Consider the following 22,113-nt stretch of genomic DNA (forward strand, 5'->3'; position numbering starts at 1 on the left):
AGCCCAAACGGAGCAACTTTCTATTTTTAGAAAATCCCTATTTTTTAGGGATTTTTCCGAGTCCCGGAATGTCGTCATTTTGCCAAAAATCAAACTTACTATTTTTAGTAATTTCTATCTTTAGTAAGTTTCTATTTATAGTAAGTCATTCCTACACCCTGTCTAGGGGTTTAACGCTGATACCTTGAAGGTTTCTATTTTTGGAAAGTCAGTACTGGTAGGGTCAGTCAGACAAGGCGACAAGGATCAGACGTTTGTAGATATTTCTAATTCCGGAGAATCAGATAGCAGACAGAGAAAGCCAGATATTGGTCAAATGTTGGAAGTCTATGCCTAAAATGGAAAGCTCAGAAATTCACCAAGGTTCAAAAAGTCACTCCAAAATTGTAGAGGGGTCAAATTGTCCTAAGCCTGGAAAATCGAACTATGAATTCCAAGAATTCCTTGCCCTAGTGGAAACAACGCCCAGGTATGCAGTTGGGCGCCAAAATGGAAGAGGCAAGGATATGTGGAAAATTCCATGAATCCATGGCAGAGTGAAAATAGTGCCCAGGTATGCAGTTGGGTGCCAAAATGGAAGAGGCAAGGTATAGTGGAAAATTTTATGAATCCTTGGCCCATGAGAAAATCCGCCCAAGTATGCAGTTGGGCGCCAAACTAAGGAAGGCAACGATAGATGAAAAAATTTCATGAATCCTCCACATAGTGAAAATTTCGCCCAAGGGAGTGATTGGGCACCAAAATGGTATACCCATGGAAGGTGTAAAAAATGAAAAAATTCCAAGGCATAGTGAATTCAACGCCCAAGCTAAAAAGTTGAAATTTTGCCTAAGGCATGGAATCCAAGGAGTCAAGAGGAATAAAAAGCAAAATTCCCTTCGAGCAAATTTTTGAATTTGCTATTTTTAGACATCGAGTCTCGACGAAGTGTGGAAAATTTTATAGATTCGGAATCAGGGTGAAATTCTCCATCCAATGAACCCGACTCCTAAATTTTAGGAGGATCCCTAAAAAATAGGGATGTTGAAAAGAGACATGGAAATTCCTTCAAAAGTAGGAGACGATAAGTTAGAATGGAATCAAGCAAATACTGAGAGGATCCTTCGAATTCCCTCCAAAATTGCGAAGAGTGAAAATCAACGAGTTGGCGAAGAGAATCTTCCAAGTATGACACATGACTTGGAGCATTTAAGGAAAGTTCTAAATTTGAACTCATTCGCATGGGAAGTTGCCTTTGCATGGCGTAGTGATTGGGGCAAGTATGACGCATCATGAATGCAATTGCTAAATTAATGCCTCTTAAGAATTCTATATAAGTTTGGAAACGCATTTCATTTCTCACATGCAAGATTCAGGAAAGAAGAAGTGGAGAAGTGAAGAATAGTCATACTTAGTCTCTGTTTTTATCATTTCCAAGGTGCTTCCAGGCTGGCGGAATCAAGCAAGGTAGCCACTGTCTTCAGGCAGGCATTGATCAAGGCGGAAATGAAAAGTTTTCTCCCTTATTCTCGGTTGAATTCAAGATGGGATGAAATCAGCGATACTAATCTAGGCACATTCAACCTGGCTGCATTCAAGATCCGAATGTTCGGAACAGCAGGGCACAATCCATCCTCGACAGCTGTCAGAATTGTGAAAAGTGGAATTGTTGCAGCAGCTGGTTTTCCTCCTGCTATTCAATGCCCAGACCTGGTCTTGGAATGTGCAACACATTACAATTTGGAGCGAAAAACAATCTCAACGCCACATGGCAAGCTGCTGGCAACATTGATTCCAGAGTCAATTGGTGAGGCTTTCGGAATTCCTTCACATTATTCCATGATGTATAGGACCAGCAGTGGAGCTCAGGCAGTATATGAGGTAGGTCCTGCCAAGTGTGCTGATTTGATTAATAAACAGTGGTTGCTGAAGCCTAGGGTGCACGTTTCCAAGATGCCCAAAACTCTCACCATCTTTGAGTTCAAGCAGGAGTATGTAGACCTGATAAAAATGCTGAGCAGAGTAATGGGATGCCCACATTCTCTGAACTTTGAGGCCTGGATGTTCTTCTACATAGGTGAGATCATGAATTCAAATACGCTGATCGACTGGGCTAGATTGATCAGTCACTACTTGCATGAGCAGTTGAAGAACCTAAAAGAGAAAAGATCCCAGTCCTTTTTCATGAGCTCCTACCTGTTCTATATGCTTGCACGAAGAGGAGGATTCGATGGGCTACTAGCAAGAGGAATCATGGGTTGCGGACTAGCTCAGTTAAAAGTACATGAATGTTATCCCCAGCTGCATCTCCACAATATTAATTCTTATAGGTTGGCGAATGACACCTTCACCATGTACTTGACGTGGCTCATGCAGAAGAAGTTGCACGTAAGGATGTCACCGTAAGCAAGTGCCTTGGTTCGGAGGTATGGAGTTGCGTTCTTACAATTCCCTAAATTCACCTACATCAGGACACAAGGATTCTCCTTCCAGTCATACAAGTTGCCCAGATATCCATCAGACAAGCTTGTGTTGCTAGAGCTCATGAGGCAGTTAACGACCTATGATCAATTGCAGAAGAAGAAGAAGAAGAAGCAATCAATTGAATTTCAAGTTGTTCTGGGCGACTTCATGGAAATATGCCCAGGCCTGGAAGCCACTGAAAGTGCAGCAGGGGAATTGGCATTCTATCACTTGCCATTTTATACATCCAGGGCCCAATATGATCCTTACAGCCAAATCAGAAAGGTTGCCGACATCAAATTCATACACAGGTTTCACTTAGAGGATTGTTGGGCAGGTGCCAAGGATGAACTTGAGGTCCGGAAGAGAATGCATTCCAGATTGCCCCTCGACACCATTAGGATAAGTGAAATTTATCAGGTGGAGGAAGATGCAAATTTGATACAACTTGAATTCGAGAAAGTAATGGATCAACCTATTCAGTTGCTAGATTGGTCAGAGCCCGAGATGGATGATTTGAATATCTTGGCTAGACCAGTGTTGAAATTCACTAAGCACTGGATTGATAGGCAGATAAGAAAGTTGGTGGAAGAAAATGTCCATCTAACATACCAGCTAATGGGAAGTCTGGATTCCCACAGTGAGGCAACGGAAAGCTCTTCACAGGTTCGGGCAGGAAGGGAAGCTCGGATGGACAAAGGGAAAAATGCCCCAAAGAGGCCAAGGACAACAAAGAAGAAAGATATCCAGCAGGAAATCCCATAGGAGGTTCAATAGGAAGCCCAACAAGAAGAACCTCCACAAAAGAGAGCAAGGACCGAAAGGGAACATTCGCCAGTTAAATCTTTGAGTGTGCAGGAAGTTGAAATGTTTCCACATACCACGAGCTTGCTTCCAGGGAGCATTCCAACACCCGATATACTCAGCATCAATGCTTCGCAAAAACATCGTCAACCAAGAAGTTAGAGGCAAGAAAGTCCCCCACACCAGGAGGAAGCTCGCCAAGATAGCTTCATGGAGGCTATCCTTGGTGAGATGGAGGAAGAATCTCAGGAACAGGAGCATGTAGAAGATCATAGCCACTCCATCCCCGCTCCAGACTAGTTTATAGGCAGGCTGGGGAATGAAGTAGGAGGAACCAATCCTGCTCAGGAGTTGGAAGAATTATTGAAGAGGATGGATCGGCCAGTGGAAAGAAAGGCTCCCCGAAAGTTTTCCAAGGTGGTCAGGGAAGAATCTGGATCCTAGACCTTGCATATTGCTGAACCTGTAGTGGATAAAGATAGAAGTGAGATTAGGCAAGAGGATTATGTCATCAGACAAATTGATCTTGGCCATGCTTCCACAGGTCAAGTAGTGGGAGACTTTGAAGAATCTTCCCTTGCCATGAAGGAGAAGTTGCTGAAATCAAAGGCGAAATGTAAGCGGTTGAGGGAAGAAAATAGAGTCCTATGCGAATACGTCAAGAGTTTCAAAAGACCTCTCAAGGAGGCAGGTCCTTCATTCACTCCTCCTCCGTCCCTTCTCAAAGAGGTGGTTGATGATGCAAAGTTGATTAGAGCAATGGCGCAAAATTTTCGGGAATGGGTAGAGGACGTTTATGCCGAGGTAGGAATTGAGGATCTAGCTCAGCTTCATTCGAAGCTCGTGGCCCTCCTAAACAGATTGGTGACAACAAAAGGATTATGGGAGGATGTAGACATATACCAAGACTTAACCATTCTGCAACTCAGGGCTCTGACGAAGACTCCGAGGAAAACTCTGGTGGACGGGAAAGTGATCCAAGAAAATGAAGCTTATGACTTTCCTCGATGGTTCTACGCCATCTGCTCAGGAAAGAACACCTTTGACAAATTCAGCGTTGACTCTGTCACCTTGAAGGAGTCTATCAGAGGGGTACAGGAGGACATCCTTAGTACAATAGAAGCATTGTTTGCAAAGAAACTCAATGACGGAGGAATAACGGTGAACTCCCCGAAATCTCAGTTGCACGATTTCTTCTTTGTAGGTTCATTCCCTAAGGAACATTTTGCAAATGTTTCTTCATTCTCCAGTATAATGAAAAAGACGCAGGAAGTCATGACGGAGTGGGAAAGCTTCTTTTCCAAAAGCGAGGAAGAAATTGCCTTGATGGAATTTGACATTGAAAATGTGCCAAGTGTCTCCATCGGAGAGCTAGAAGCCGTCATCGGCAGATTCATTGCATACGCCATAAATGAACGGGATAATGGTTGTCCATTTTTGGATGAGAATCTTTTGGTTGAATAGTGGTGGCGTTTTTATTACTGAAGGTATTTTGACTAGATGTGGGTCCAGCCAATGCATGTCACCATCAAAGAGGGAATCTCCCTGCATGCCGCCTTATTTATTGTTTTATTCTCCGTGCATGTCGTTGTCATATGGAGAATGATGGGCATTTATTCCTTGCATGGGTGTTTGCTATATTCTGGGCATAATCAACATCATGGGGCACATTTAATGTGCTAGTGGGCACTATTTTAGGCTCTTTAAATTAATTGTACATGGGCATAGTGGGTTATTTATTACCGATTCACGCCTTGTTGCACCTTGAGTGGGGAATCTTTTGGGGAAACCCCAATTAGGGTTTGCATGGCCTGAGGCCTATATAAGGGGGTGACCCCCTCATTTGTAAAGGAGGAGAGATTATTGTTGGAGATTGTTGCATCAGGATTGTGAAGTAGCCAACTTAATGCATTGTTCAATTTGATGGTGTATTCTTGTTCTACTTTGGCAATTTGCATGGTCTTGCTCTCTTCAATTAGATTAGATTTGCTTATGAGTTGTTAGAAGAACTGGATCTGATAGGAGAACTTGTTGCAGAATCCGAGCTCATACTTTTGGTGTGCAACTGATTGTTGTACGTTGTGCAAAGTTAGCCTGAGCCTGTTGATGTGTATGCGTTTAACTTCTGTCATCAGTAGAGATTGTTCAATCCGATGGTCTATATTGATGATTTGAAAAGCCTCCACGCACCCTTTGAAGATTGCACCGCCTTCGTGTAGTTGTGCTTTGCTGGCGAAACGAAGAGTGGTTTGATTTTGCATAAGTAATTCCGTCTCCTGTTCTTAGGATTAGATTAACTTTAGCATAGTTCTCTACCCTACTCCAATATACTTTCCGCATATTTCAAAAAATCCAAAAGATCTAAAACTAGAGGTTCATTGCAAATCATTTGTGTAGGAATCCATGAGCTTGCATAAGTTCTCTTCAATTGAACACATGCAAGGCCCCTTGGGTTATTAGCAAACCCATCAAACAACCGAGTCACGTCCACGCACTGAAGGAACCTTGGAATTAGCCGTTTGAACTTTAAGCAATCCTAGCATATGGACTAATCTTGATCAAGAGAGGATAAGGTGACCGTTGGTGACTTTATTTTGTGTTAGACGCTGTCATAAAAAACACGTCAACACCAACCTTGCCTTGTATTTATCCAGAGTACTATCTCCATGATACTTGACCTTTTAAACCCATTTGCAGCTGATAAGTTTCTTCCCAGGAGGAAGATTAGAAAGGACCCAATTGTTATTCTTCAGAAGACTATGGTATTCGACTTCCATAGCCTTTTCCCACTTAGGAATTCCTTTAGCCTTCGAATATGTGTGATGCTCATATATGCTGTGGATGTTGACTGTGTTTTGCTGCTTGCTGTTTTAGCGAAGTGATCTACCCTCAATGAGCTCATCATCATGAAGATCCCCTATAGTCTCGACCCACCACTTAAGCTGGAGGGTAGAAGTACCAATGTCTGGCATAGGAGAAACAACATCTCTTGGGGGTGTTGGAACAAAGTCATTTGAATGCATATTCTAAGGAAAGTGAGGGTGTGCAGTATCATGCCTACGAGACTCCTCTCCTTTAGAGTCAGAGTGATTTGAAGCTCTCCCATCAGGTAATCCTAAGGGCAGACGAACACCCAAATCAGAAGCCTTCATAGGCTGATCCTCAGGACTCATAGTAGTAGAAGAAAGAAAAGGACCAGTAGTCTCATCAACCACAACATCGCAACTGAATATGAGATGACCTGTCTCCATATCAATCAACCTGTATGCCTTGTGATTGTTGTTGTAACTAGTAAACATAAGTTTTTGGCTCTTGGAATCCAACTTGGTGCGCTTGGCATCTGAAATCCACACATAAGCAGTAGATCCGAAGACTTTCAAATGGCTTACCTTAGGCTTTTGTCCTGACCAGGTTTCTTTAGGAGTCATCTTCTTAACGACCTGTGTAGGTAACCGATGATCGATTCAGAAGATAGACTGCAATATAAACTGCTTTAGCCCAGTATTTCTTAGGAACATGTCCGTGCTCCAATATAGAATGAGCCATTTTAGTAATGGTGCGATTTAGACGCTCAATGATGTTAATTTTAAGCAATCAAATGTTAATTTAACCAATTAGATTATAATCAGACTGTGAATAAACAGTAACAACAATAAAACACAAGACACAAGACACCAATACCCTGGGAAAACCTTCCTCTTGGAGATGAAAAACCCAACCTTTAAATGTGATATGTATTATCTCAAATGCAGACAATTTAAAAGGCAATGACTTATCTCAGATTGCTGTTCAAGATATCGGTGACAAATGTAGCCCTTCATTAATAGCAGATGATTAGGAGGAGCAGCAAATGTCTAGATCAGATTCGCACAAGAGACCTTATGAAGAACTTTAACAAACTATCATATCTATTTCCAATAACACGAGCAGATTTAATAGTAGATTTCTTAGGCCATGCAAGTACTTTACCCTCAGAAAATGGTATTTGATAACCTTTATCTTCTAGAGCAGAAATAGAAATTAAATTCCTCTTAATTCCAGGGACAAATAAGATATCACTAAGATGCAAGGACATGCCAGATTCTAAATTTAAAGAAGTGCTACCAAAACCTCTTACCGAATACCGAGCATCATCACCAATTACCGCATGAAGGTTGGACTCTTTCTCCATCAAGTCTGAGAGATGCTCTCGATATCTCGTGATGTGTCTAGATGCACCACTGTCGATCAACCAAGTGTTGCTATCGGTTGGCAGAAATGAAGAGGTAGTCTTCATTGTCTTCTGAGTTTGCAACTTCATTCATGTTGGCCTCTCCTTGCATGGGCAGGTTCTGACATTCTTTAGCATAATGTCCAAGCTTGTCGCATTTGAAGCAACGGACACGTGAAAGATCCCTTGGCTTCTTCCTTGAATCGTAAGCAGGAGGTCTGAAGTCTCTATCTCTTCTGAAGTTGTTCTTCTTCCAATGGCCTCCCTTTCTTCTAACATGTGAGATGCAAGCACATGTTGATCTCCTCGATGAGAGCCTTTATGCATTTCTCTGGCAGCAAGGCGTAACTCCTCTTGAATGCAATCTGACCAGAGGCGATCGAAGGAAGGGAATTCAGCTCTTCCACTTATGCTTTGAATAAAAGGATCCCAAGAGTTAGGAAGACCATTCAAAGCAATCATGACAATATCCTTGTCCACAACCTCGCTTCCAATGGCGTTGAGTTGGTCCTTCAATTCTGAAATCTTAATGAAGAAGGACATGATTGAATCTCCTTTGTTCATTTTGACTTGAAGAAGTTGCTGCCTCAATGTAAGTGTCTGACTGATGTTGTTGATCTCATATATCCTTTCTAGATGTTTAAACATCTCTCGAGCTGTCTTCAATTTGGAGATGACTGGAACAAGATGATCCTTTATGGAATCAATAAGGAACTTCTTTTCTTTGAGAGCATTCTTCTTGAATTGCTTTAGCTGTTCCGGATCCGAAGGTTCAGTCAGATCCATATCTTCCACAAACTGTAACAGCTCTAATTCTTCAAGAGCAAGGAGAACACAAACCTTCCATGATGTGAAATTGAGGGCACCTTTAAGTCTCTCCTCTACTTTCAGACCTGTAACCATCTTGCAAAACTAAAACAACAAACTGAAAGTGAAGGGCAACTAATAATTTGATTATTTGAATGAACCTAAAACTTTGATACCATGTTAAGTTTAAGCAATCAGATGTTAATTTAACCAATTAGATTATAATCAGACTGTGAATAAATAGTAACAACAATAAAACATAAGACACCAATACCCTGGGAAAACCTCCCTCTTGGAGGTGAAAAACCCAGCCTTTAAATGTGATATGTATTATCTCATATGTAGACAGTTTACAAGGCAATGACTTATCTCAGATTGCTGTTCAAGATATCGGTGATGAATGCAGCCCTTCATTAACAGCAGATGATTAGGAGTAGCAGCAGATGTCTAGATCAGATTCGCACAAGAGATCTTATGAAGAACTTTGACAACTTTGCCACAATCAACCTTGAAGAGTTTGCGCAATCGCCTTATACAAGTTCGCATGAGGAAGGATCACTGCTAGGAGAGTAGATAGTATTTGATAATGATTGTGTTCAAATGACTTCATCTTGGAGTGGTTATATATCAACCTTTTGGCGCCAATCATCCTCAAGTCGGCTTGCATGTTTATTGAATAATGTTATATTGTCATTGTACATTTCCCACGTTAGACATTTGGGTCCAGCCCAATAGTTATTGAATTTCCTTTCCACGTTACGTTTGGGCCCAACCCAATAACACATTGAATTGCCTTTCCATGTTACATATGGGTCCAGCCCAATAACACATTGAATTGCCTTCCATGTTACATTTGGGTCCAACCCAATAACACATTTACATAATAGATAATACAAGCATATTTTAATTGTCATTGACAACATTAAAATATAGTAGGTATCCGAGCTAGCTACTATTTCAACAAATGACACCATTTTGCTGAGGGGTGTATGGTGTGATAAGTTGGCGCTTAATGTCGTGTGCAACACAAAAGGTGGAGAAATCAGATGAACAAAACTCCCCTCCATTATTTGACCTTAGAGTACTAATCTAAGAACTTGACTCTTTCTCAACTAAGGCCTTAAATTGCTGAAATTTACAGAACACTTATGATTTATTCTTATGAAAATACACCCACATTTTTCTATTGAATTTCAAATAATAAAAAGTACCTGGACCCAATAACAAAAGGAGTGTTCATTGGTCCACATACATCAGCGTGAAGCAATTGAAGTACCTTGGAGGCTTGCCAAGAATCGCTATTTGAGAATGGTGTCCAATGCTGCTTCCCAACTTGACAAGCTCCGCAAGTGCCATGATGCTGAGTCTAGATCTTAGGTAGACTAGCAACCAAACCCTCTCGAGATAATTGAGAGAGATAGTGCACATTCAAGTGCCCATAACGTTGATGCCAAAGATTGCCGATGGAAGAACTTCTAGTTGCCATGGCGTGCTCTTGAGAATCACTCGAATCAACAAGTCTATAAAGACCATGATCCTCGTCCCATAGCAATTGTAGTGCGGGTCTCCGTATCAATAATGTTGCAAGTGTGGGAACTGAAAACAACATCCAGCTGGGGAGAATGTCTCATGATTTGACTAACTGAGAGAAGTTAAGTTCCATGCCTGGAACATAGTATACATCTAGAAATATCAAATTTCTCCCTCCAGAGTGAGTCTGCACATTGCCCTTACCGACAATAGTATACTCTTCTCCTCCTCCAAAGATCATTGAATCAGAGAATGGTTCCAATCTTGTTGATGAGTAAAATGCCGAGAAGCCCTTGAATCGATATACCAGGGAGAAGATTTTACTGGATCTATAGTTCTTTTGGCCATAAAGGTGTAGAAGGCAGATTCTTTCTAATTAGAGTGCTCGACGACGTTTCTTTTGGGTTGAGACCCTCCTTGCTTCTTTTGCTCAGAAGCCAATGGATGTCGACAGTCGGCCTTCATGTGACCATACTTGTGACAATAGTTACACTAAACGCTCTTTTTCTTCTTGCTATTCCAAGGACTTGAGCTTTTCAGCTGAGAAGTGTGACCTTTCCCTTTGCCCTTAGCAAAAGACTTGGCAGAGAATGCTTGTTCAATGGAGGATGAATTGGCACTACTACCAAACTATTGATACAAAGATTTGGAAACTTCAAATCAATATTAGTTGAAGTAATGCTGGACGTTTCAATGAAATGCTCATAAGATTTTGGCATACTCTTCAGAGTGATGACTGCCATGTCTTCCTCCTCCATTGTTCGACCAATCACCTCCTACTGATCACGGATGTCCTTAATCTTTGTTAGATGCTCCTGTAAGGATATTTTCTCATCCATCATGATGGAAAACATCTTCTTGAGAAAGAACACTCTTCTCTTGTCAGAGGTTTCATGAAGGGCCTTCAAATGATCCCAGATTTTCCTTAGCAGTTTTACCAGATGGCACCTGCGGGAGCTGATCATCTTTGACTAAGAGTTTGATGAGCATGACAGCTTCTCGGTTGCGCTCGTCCCATTTGTCCTGGTCTTTTCCCGTTGTTGAAGGATGTGTAGACATGCCTAGAACAATTGCATCAAGACACCTATACTCAAAGATAGTCAACATCCACTGCTTCCAAGTGTTATAGTTTTTCCCAGTGAATTTTTGGCTGCTTTCAAGCACAATATTTATCAAAGATGCCATCACGTACCTCGAGGTCAAACTAGTGAAGGCACAAAAAATCAAGGCAGAAGCTTCAAATTTAAAATATGACTAGGCACGAATCCCAAGGCACATTTTTCGAGACATGAATGTCTCCTTGTACGACTCCCAATGCAGAAAAAACAAGTCCTGGCTGTAGGTACAGAGACCTAGGAATCCTAGGTTGGCTAGGAAAATCTGCAAATCTTCACAAACAGGTTGAAAAGTCTAGTCGCAAATGATTTTCTGCAAAAGAACATAACCTAGCCAAATATGAAAAATGGCCAAAATACACAAAGTTGGTGCAATTCTCAAAAGAGATTGCGTCAAAATGTGAGCACAAAACCTCTACGATTTTCAGACAAATCGTGAACAAACATGGGCTGTTCGAACAAAGAAAATGCGGCTCCAAAAAACGTTGGCAGGAAGACGTGCGCGGGCAGAAAATAGACAAACCCTAGCTATTGGACTGAGAACAAAAACAACACTTGTAGAAGAGTTTCATCACAATTTTCTGTAAAATAACGTTGCACGACCTTGCAGATTCTAAAAAAAAGTGATTTTCTTCAACCGCTGCAAACCACCATGAACTTAGTCATGATTTTCAGCCGTGTGATTTGCAGAATGAGCAACCACGAATAAACACCAAAAACAAACGATATTTTTGAACAAAAAACCTTCGTTTTTCAGAGGATTAAAAACCACGACTTTATCAAAATAGCTCACGTGATAAATCATGAATTACAGACTCTGAAAAAACAGGCCCTAAGAAAATCTGATTTTTTTTTTTTGAAAGAAGCTAGGAAAGATTTTCTTACCCTGATACCAAGTTACTCAAATGAGACAGTGGTAATTGCTTGTTTATTAATGAGGAATGAGAAACAATTTATAGGCAATTACATTGCAAGAGTTTCTAAAATAAACTACGAAACAACATAAAACAAAAAATAGAAACATTCTATGTAAAATAAGCTGACAAAATCTAAACTAATTATGATACAATATTGACCATTAACTATATGGATATTATTCTAATGGACCTAATGTTTGCACAACATCACAAATATCTCTTTGCCTCAAAGCAAGGGTGATCTTAACATATATTAAGATGAGGATTAGAGGCATGACACACATCTATTACCTCAAGTGCAATAAATTCATATCTTTTTTGGTTCACTCTAGTTATTCTTATATTCTAGATCAACCAAAAATTAGTAATCTCATAATGATAGGAATAAGTTTACTATAATCAGACACCCATGGAGTAGTGTTGATGTGTCTTTTGTACACGACCAAACACAGAATAAAATACCTAAAGGTACCTTATCCTCTCTTGAATAAAGCTCCCGAATGCTGAAGATATCGCAAAAGGATCAATCGGAGAAGCTTCAAGGTTTTGTTATGTAGGATCTCTACTCGTGGATAAGCTCTTCGTGGTATGATGTGATTTTGCTGGAATCACAAGGGGACTTACACTCGATGACCTGAACGTCTGATTTGCTGGAATCACAAGTCCTATTTACTAATTGGAAGACAAACAAATGGTAAAAGATGCAGGGTTCAGGAAGTCCACTCTACTACCTAGAATGTAAGAAGATGGATGAATAAATAGGTGGAGCCCTAGTGGGCTGGGTTTCACCATCAGGTAGAACAATTCAACACCAACTCAGTGCGATCTTCTAAGGGATGTTTCAAATATGTCCAAATCGTACACCATCAGATACTGATCACCATTCAAGATAATGCGTGAACAACAAAGGTGTTATGACTCGGGATTAAGCTCGTTCTATGCCAGTTGACCATGCAAGGCGCTCTTACAGTTAGCAAAAGGCTAGTGGTTTGGGCTAGGTAGATTCCATGCGAGTACATTCAATAAATTCTTTCATTCAATCTAATCATTTATCATCTACAATGAAGATTCAACAAGAGACCATGCGTATTGCAAAGAAACGACACATTTCACCATATCTTCAATGAAAAGGGGGTTCATTTACAATCAAGGCAACAATTTCTTGCCTTCTCTTCCTACTTTACTCTAATTTCTATTCTATTCACTATCGATCATTAACTATTCTAACCTCTATCAACCCACTATTAACCTTTACAAAATGAAGAGCTTGAGCCTTTTATAATACTCTCAATATAATTCAATGGCTCAGATCAATTTGAGATTAATGGCCGAGATTTTACAATGAAAACCCTCATTAGGGTTTGTTACAACAAACTCAATTTTGGCCAATGAAATAATTGCATTATTTGGACACGTCTTCTTTTGGAATATTCAACCAATGAATAATCGGGGTAGGTACATTGAAGTTAGTGTCATCTTTGGTGAGTCAGGTACATTGAACCTGGACACACTGGGGTGGACCAATCCGATTGGAGGAGTGATGACTGGGATGCCACCTTGCCTGACACTTGTAACTTGGTAGATGTTCAATTTGATGATGGTGAGAAGCTAACTTTAATTAACTCTTCTAAAACTATCTGCTTCTTCAACAGACCCTTGCTTTGACCTCATTTGTCTTTGATGTGCTGGATGGATGGTGTACCTTTCCTTGAAATGCTGGCAACGGAAGAGGTCGTCCTTGTCTTGGCTTGGTCTTCTTTCATCTGCAAAACAAACCAAAAGATGATTAAGGACACATAATAAATTCATTTCAACATAGCATTTTCCACCTTAAATTATTAGCAAGAAGACTTTCAAAATAAAGTTCGCTCAAAATCTTTCCCAGGGACAGGACCTATAATGGATTTCGCCCTGGACCCTTTGGAAGGGTCAGGAGCAAAATTTGCTATTTTGCCCAATTTAGACCTCTTTTCATCATAATCTCAGAACTAGCCCTTCGCCTGGCCCAAACAAGGTGAAAAATAGGAGTTTCAAAGGATTTCGCCTTGGACTCTTTAGAAGGGTCAGGAGCGAAATTTGCATTTTTAATGGTCAAAAATCTTTCCAAGGCATTCTGAATGGCTTTTCTCACCCTAGTCTAGGCCTGACTTCACTCAAAATTTGGAGAAAAGGATGGTTTTAGGGTTTTTCGCTCTGGACCCTTTGGAAGGGTCAGGAGCGAAAATCTTGTTTTGAGCTCATTTCTTCATATTTGATGACTCTTGGCAATTCAAGGACATGCCTAAGGACACCTTTAATCTTGATTCACACTAGACTTGACATAAAATTGAGGGAAAAGATAGGTTTTGCACAATTTCGCTCTGGACCCTTTGGAAGGGTCTGGAGCGAATTTCTTGATCTTGAGCATATTCCCTCATCCTTCCAACTTCAAATCTCCTTCAAAGGTAAGGTCAAGCCACCTCCCTTCCATCTATACCATGAAAACCAAGGATTTTAACTTATTTTGAAGGGAAAATAGGTGATTATAGGAATTTCGCTCTGGACCCTCTGGAAGGGTCAGGAGCGAAATTCTTGATTTGGCTCAATTCCTTCAATTTCAATGATTTCTAGCAACTTGAAGTCACTCCTAAGGACCTCTCCCATCTCAATTCACTTTAGTCTGCAATTGCCTTGGCGTAAAATTGGGGAAAAAGGTGGTTTAGTGAAATTTCGCCTTGGACCCTTTGGAAGGGTCAGGAGCGAATTTCCATTTATAGGACAAAATCTCTACCTTTCATTGCTTTCAAACATTCCCAAAGGCAACAACACATCCTTTCTTCCTTCCAACATGCCTTGGATATCAAAATTTGGTCAAATAAAGAAGGAAATGAGTTCTAGATGGATTTTCGCTATGGACCCTTTGGAAGGGTCAGGAGAGAAAATCATGATTTGGGTTAGATTGCTCACTTTTCCAACTTCAATCTTCTCTTGGAGGCAAACATAGATCGTTTTCCACCTAAGGAACAAGGTTTCAAGCCCAAACAAGGTAGCAAATGAGGTTTATAATGAATTTCGCTCTGGACCCTTTGGAAGGGTCAGGAGCGAAATTCTCTTTTAGGCTAAAATCTTGATCTTCCAAAGCACCCAACTCCCTCTCAAGGCAATAACATACCAATTCATCCTCCATCATGCCAACGCCTAGCCAAAACAAGGAAGAAAACAAGAGCTATAAGGATTTTCGCTCTGGACCCTTTGGAAGGGTCAGGAGTGAAAATCATGATTTGAGCTTGATTCTTGCTTCTTCCAACTTCAATCTTCTTTGGGAGGCAAACATAGACTATTTTTCTTGCATCTCCATCTTGGTCCTGAGTTTGGCAAAGGGGAAAAGGAGTGTTTTCAAGAATTTCGCTTTGGACCCTTTGGAAGGCTCAGGAGTGAAATTCAATTTTTAAGCCAAATCTTTCATATCCTCCACCTCAAGTTACTCCCTAAGACTAGAACATGTCAAAACGCTTCCATACATGCCTTAGGAACTATGAACTTGGCCTTGATAAGTGAGAAATTGAGGTTTAAGGGGATTTTCGCTCTGGACCCTTTGGAAGGGTCAGGAGCGAAATCCCTATCCTTGGCTAGTTTCTCACCTAGGTTCACTTCATTCTCCTCCAAACTTGATCAATTCAACTTCCTTCCATCGCAATCCAAACAATCCATCATCCAACTGGGTTTAGGCAAGGTCAAACTAGGTTTTTAAGGCCAAAGGAAGGCAAAATGGAGGATTTCGCTCTGGACCCTTTGGAAGGGTCAGGAGCGAAATTCTCCTCCTAGGCTACCTTTCATCATCTCAAAGTCCAAAAACCTCGTTTCTAAGGCAAACATGCATCAAAACCTACCAAACTATGCCTTAGAAGTTCGAAACTTGGTCAAGCTAAGGAGCAAAATAGAGGAAATATGAATTTCGGTCTGGACCCTTTGGAAGGGTCAGGACCGAAATTCTAATTTTGAGCACATTTCTCCATTCTTTCAATTCCAATCCATCTCAAAAGGCAAGGATACGTCCCCCCACACCTATCTAGACCATAAAAACCAAGAATTCGACCATCCTCAAGGGAAAAAAGGTGTCCTTTAAGAATTTCGCTTTGGACCTTTTGGAAGGGTTAGGAGCGAAATTCTCATTTTGAACTAATCTTTCACTTGCTTCCTCCTTTTCACGCCTTGGACACACTTTGTTAGGCCTTCTTCCATCATTATCATGCAAATTTATCCTTTAGGTCGACATATAGCTCCAGGTTTTGTAGAAAATAGGGTTTTACATGAATTTCACTCTGGACCCTTTGGAAGGGTCAGGAGCAAAATTCCTCTTTGAGCTCAAGTCCTGGCTTCATTTTCTCCTTTCTTCATTTACACAAGTGTTTTTACCTTCATTCAATCCTAGGAAAAGGTTAGCTCAGAGCTTGGGTTAAGGTGGAGTGTCCTGTGGAGAAATTTGCTCTGGACCCTTTGGAAGGGTCAGGAGCGAAATTCCTCTTTTAGGCCTAATTCACCTCCTTTTCCACTTGACTTTGCCCTAGGTTGGGTCCTTGATCCATTTCCTTCCATGTCCTAGCCAAATTTGCCCAACTCAGACCCTCAAAAGACAAAATTCCCTCATCAAGATTCAATGACCTCTTGACACCATAAGCAACAAGAGCAGAAACTAAGCTTAAGAGAGACTTTCAAAGAAACCCTAATTCTAGAGCATCGTGGACTCACCCTGACTTAAGCAAAGCCTGCTATCCAGTGACCCCCCTAACAGCACTCATCATGCAAAGACTAACAGACAAAACCCTAAAAGACCTAGAAAACAAACCCTAGAAAGAAAAAAAGTAGGGGTCCCCATTTGCAATGGGGCGATGTGTGAATACGTCACAACAAGTAGACATATTAGAAACACCTCAGGTATGAGCCAAACACAGAGTATACACATAAAAACACGAAGTATACACATGAATATATGCAGACATAGAGCATACATATAAATACTCAAAGTATACACATGAATAGATGCATATACGGAGTATACACACAAATACACGTGTTGTTAGATCCCTCTTTTTTTTTGATCCAGAAAGTGGGCCTAACCCCAATCTTGCTGCTCATAATCTACTTTGAGCTAGAAAGTTGGCCTAACCCCATCTTTCTGCCCATAATCCATTTTGAGCCAGAAAGTGGGCCTAACCCCATCCTTCTGCCCATAATCCATTTTGAGCTAGAATGTGGGCCTAACCCCATCCTTATGCGCATAATCCATCTTGAGTTAGAAAGTGGGCCTAACTCCATCTGCTGCTCACAAGCCATTTACAGCCAGAAAGTGGGCCTAACTCCATCTTGCTGCTCACAAGTCATTTAGAGCCAGAAAGTGGGCCTAACCCCATCTTGCTGCATAAGGCCCATAAGGCCATTTAGAGCCAGAATGTGGGCCTAATCCCATCTTTTCTGCTCCCATGAGCCAGGAAGGGGGCCTAACCTCACCTTGCCAGTCATAAGTTGAGAAGTAGCTAACACTTCCTTGCTCTCTCCTGATGCAAGTAGTTGGTAATTCAATTATCTGGAACTTGAATTTTTTTACCTTGGATTTGTATGCTATTTCTTGTAGCGGTAACTTCAGCATGTGCAATAGGATCCATATACTTCAAACAATGTTATGACAACTTTCCACAACCTTACTATTACAAGTGCAACAACAAAAAAACCCACCACGGTCCCATTTAAGGTAATCATTTTAGATTCCTGCCTCAAATTCTTGATACCCTGAAAATGCAAATGCTACATCAATTTTTCTCTTCCATGCATTATATGGCCTTGACTTTTTCATGACTTAGAACATGACTGTCTTCATACTCATACAGGTTGCCATTTTTCCCTGTCATTGCTGTCACACACAATAATGAACTGGACCTTCAAAATGAGTATGTCATGGATTTCTATCCAACTGTCCTCTTGTTCATTTGACATCTGTTGATTGTATAGTTGACTTTGCAATACTTTCATGTACCTATCACAGTGTTTTGTCTTCATGACTGTTTTAGAATGCATTACACTTCTGTAAACCTTCCTCCCTATGCTCTCTAATCTTTGGCAGGTTTCTGAATTTCTTTGTCATCCACTGTTAGCTTTGTAGAGCACTTTCAACATTCTCATGATTATTTTGGAATTCCTTATGACTGTCCTTGAAATCTTGTTATATGAGTAACAATGTTTGCAGTTATAAGATTAATGAGAGATTGTCTTTGCCATGGTGTGTAAGGGTACATGTATGTAGAACAGCTCACTAAATTATTCCACATCAAGATACTAGTCAAGGGTAAGAAGATTGATGCATTGTTTGATACAAGTGAACCTAATGTCCCAAAGTTGTAAGGTGATCTTGGGTTGAAATTTGATCGATTCCAAACAAGACGCAGCTGCTATAAATGACTACTGAAACCGATGAAAAGACCATGTGAGTAAATCTCTATACTTCCATTTACATAGAGTTCAAATCCATCTGATTTTAGCACACATATCTTTCTCTATTCTGTCAGGCTGGCAGGAACTGTGCTATGATACCATTTGTAATGTCCCTTTTCTGTAACTGCCCCAGTGTTTGTCCTGAAAACTGTCTTTTTTCCTGATGTTCTTTGATGTTCGGTCTCGGGGCTGACTAAACTACTTTCCTAGATGTTTGATCTAGTTACTTGCTTATATCACAAATGGATGAGAATACTATTTCTTGCAATTGATAATGATCTCTGATTCTTATCTGATTGCTGGTGTGAAGTCACTGGATGCTTCTGATTTCTTCCTTGATTTTGCTTGGTTAAATGTTAAGATCATCCCTCTAGGTTTTCCTATAATTCTAATTTAGGTCTGTTCCTAAATCTACTTTTAATATCCCTGTTCATCCTCCTTGGATCGCTTCTTTATACCTCTGACATAACTCTTTACTAAAAGAGGCGACACTCCAAGAAGGGCCATCCTTAATGAAAACATAATTAATTTATTATTAAATCTTCTCAAAGAAGCTCTGCCCTAGATAGGGTCGTCGCCTTTCCTAGCTCTTAATTAATCCATTTGGTCCTCTATTAAATAATTGCTATTATTATTATCATTTATTTTTTATTATTTTTCTTATGCCTTTATTCCTGGTCTGCCCTAGGGTTTATGTGTGAGAAGGCCCCTCATGAGTTTTTATTAATTTATTGCCTGAATTTTATTTATTTATGCTGCGATTTGACTTACAGGGCAGGGGCATGACACTTTCTCCTTCAAATACCATTCGCTTTGGTTGGTGTTTGCCCTTTGAGCCCAACCTGGTGATTCTCTCTCTTCTCTTCTTGTGCTTGTCATTTTCATCTTAAGCACTATGCACTTTTCCAATTTCTCTTGCACATCCAAGGAAAAGGTTTTATTCTTTTTATGACAGATCTCTTGAGCTTGAAATATTTTTTTTGACATTTTTTGCATCAGGTGATGCTCATATGGATGAGGCAGTGCGATTGATAGAAACATTTTATATTTATAACATGTATCACTAGACAATTTGATGGTGTGTAATAGAGATAGTTATTTGGCCTGAGTATGATGCAACTCTTTTCGATTGTTCAATTACAATTTGATAACTCCCTCATATATTATTCCAGAGCAACTGTACTTTTGGAGGAAAATTAGAATGGGTACATCTCAACATTGAATTTGAGAGATATGTTTATGATACAATATTTGTTTAAGTGATGCTTAAGAAAGGAAATAAATATCTCGATTTGTTTATTTGCTTGTAAAAGATTGCAAAACTATAGTATTCTGAATAGAAACCAGCTTAAATTATAGATCAGCTTATGGTTGTTCAGGGCACCTATTAACAGTGAGCAATGTTTGAACAGGCTTGTATATTCATGGGAGGCAATGCTATAGGGGCAGTGTACAGTTCAAGCATGAACTGTCTGTGAGAAACAACATTGGTAACGTGTACAACAATTGTAGTTTCTATGTTAGAAGAGAAGGCTTTTGCAAGATGTATACTCAAATACCAAAGAAAATAAGTCCTTTTTGTACAGTATCTTCATCTTTGCCACCCAGAGGTAAGTCAAATATTAGATCAGGTAATAAGTCAGAAGACTACATTAGCAGACTTTTAAGAGAAAGGCCAAGTCTGGCTGAACCAAAGTTTCTCAAAGGGGACAAGATATACACGCAAAGCGAAATAGAGGAAAAGAAAAATTGGTTTGGAAAGCGCTTTAGTACAGCACTAAATGAAATTTTCAGCAAGTTAGCCTCAAAAGAAATCAAAGATACACAAATCAAAGAAGAGGAACAAAGAGGAATTGGGGAAGACACTGATAAAGAGGCTCCATTGAGGGCTGTGTACCTTAAAGACCTCCTGAGGCAGTACAAAGGTCGACTGTATGTCCCAGAAGAGGCCTTTGATTTTCAAACATCTGAAATAGATGAGTTCAACAGCAACTTGAAGACGTTACCAGAAATGCGCTTTGATGAATTCTGTAAATTGATGAAGGCAAATCAAATTGGGATGTTGACATCAAGGGCTTCTCCAAATATAGATGGAAGTTATGGATATCATGACTTCATTGTTGATTTAAAAGAGATTCCCGCAGCTTTGAGGTTGCAAAAAACGACTTGGTAATTTTAAAGATAATAAAGCCTAGCTATTTGGAATTTCCATTTAAATGTAATTACATTATCTCCTTTGTGCATTAAATCTTGGTGGCTTGGGTAGCTGAAAAGTACTGTGGCAACTGATCCTGTTTTATTTTTTGGTTTAGGGCCATGCATTTGTCTGACTGGGAAGCACAAGCTATTTTAGGACAGTACTCTGGGCCTCAGCGTGAGGTTGCAAGGATATTAACTGTACGAGTTTCTGTTTAGTATGGTTTTCATTCATCTTTTGATTAAAGTCGGGCTAGTTTCCTTTTAGTATGCTCAATTAATATTTTAAGATTTTACTTGTTTAACAGATTATTAAAAGCAATGATTTTAATGATGGTAGTTAATAAATTAGTTCTGTACAAATTCAAGACTGATTTTTATAAATCTTACCAAGTTTTACAAGCAGAAGAAAAGTTTGGATTCAATATAGAGGCTATTATATACGTATCAACTTCTGAAGCAAATTATTGTAAATTATGAATGAAATAAGTTGCCCGTTCGGGCACCTGTTTGGGTTCCGGTACGGCAATATATATATATATATATATTAAGCCTAGAAGCATGAATTAAGATTAGAATGTCACATAGCAAAATATAAACAACAAAACCAACATAAACTTGTAATCATAGCATGATGATCATACCATCATAGCATCATATACATCAAGTTCAATATCAAAATGACAAAATAATAATATCGAGTTAAAGTTTCATTGTTTCAACAATTAGAACTATAGTTTTAAAGTTTAATCATCAAATGGATTCTCTAAATCATCAACATCATCATTTTCATCATTCTCATCATCCTCATCATTGACATTGACATTAGATGAACCAATGCCAATGTCGCTTGCACTTTCACTATTAGTGTGCTTGCTTTCTGAGTCCTCAAATGCAACAAGCTGAGAAGTGGAAGCATCCAAGTCAGTATGCTTTGGCTCTATATCCCACATCTTTCACTCCCCTTTCTTGTAGTCATGTTGCTTGTGTGAAGGAGACACAAGTTGGAATGCACATATACTAAATTCTCCGTTCTTTTTGATTGCATTCTATTGCACTTTATTGAGTGGATGAAAGAATATGTGCTCCAATTTCTTTCTGATGCAGATGAACTAGCAACCTATGAAGACAAAGTAAACAATTAAAGTTATAAAATTAGTAGCAACCTATGAAGACAAGGTAAACTCTAAATAATTATAAAACTTACTTTTCATAAAATAAAATTGATTAAACTTGTGATAAAACTTTGATAGTGAGGCGTTGTAGGTTTTGGAAGCATGTGCCATGGAAGTACTACCAACTATGAGCATCCTTCTTGGATCTATGACAAAGAGCGTCAACACTTAGACCATTTGTGTTCACAAAATCTGTGAACTCATTTATAATCATATCTCGCACTTCTAAATCTCTCCATGGTGCAAGCCTTCTTGGTTGATCAAGATATTGATTGCTATAGTGCTCTGTTGTCAAGGCATAGGCAAAAAGATGTAAAGGAGTGGTCATCTTATTCCACCTTTCTACAACAATTGCTTGCAATTGTTTGAAGAAAGTCTCCTTGAGGTCTTGCTTTTTTGCATTTTTGATGCACTTCATCTGCTCAAGCATTAAGTCAATGCCGTCATAAACC

The 22,113-nt window shown here is 39.7% G+C and overlaps 1 protein-coding gene across 2 annotated transcripts in view; it reads left to right on the forward strand.

Annotated features, from left to right (window-relative positions):
* The window catches only part of LOC131064068 (probable inactive ATP-dependent zinc metalloprotease FTSHI 1, chloroplastic), a 163,938-nt gene that overhangs the window by 13,795 nt on the left and 128,030 nt on the right, over window positions 1–22,113 (forward strand). For both annotated transcript variants that reach the window (XM_057998094.2, XM_057998097.2), the window contains 2 exons: window positions 19,703–20,459; window positions 20,603–20,687. In XM_057998094.2, the coding sequence (XP_057854077.2) occupies window positions 19,703–20,459; window positions 20,603–20,687 (842 nt within the window). The remainder of the gene's footprint in view (window positions 1–19,702; window positions 20,460–20,602; window positions 20,688–22,113) is intronic.

Source organism: Cryptomeria japonica, chromosome 5, assembly GCF_030272615.1.
Source record: "Cryptomeria japonica chromosome 5, Sugi_1.0, whole genome shotgun sequence".
Taxonomy (NCBI): domain Eukaryota; kingdom Viridiplantae; phylum Streptophyta; class Pinopsida; order Cupressales; family Cupressaceae; genus Cryptomeria; species Cryptomeria japonica.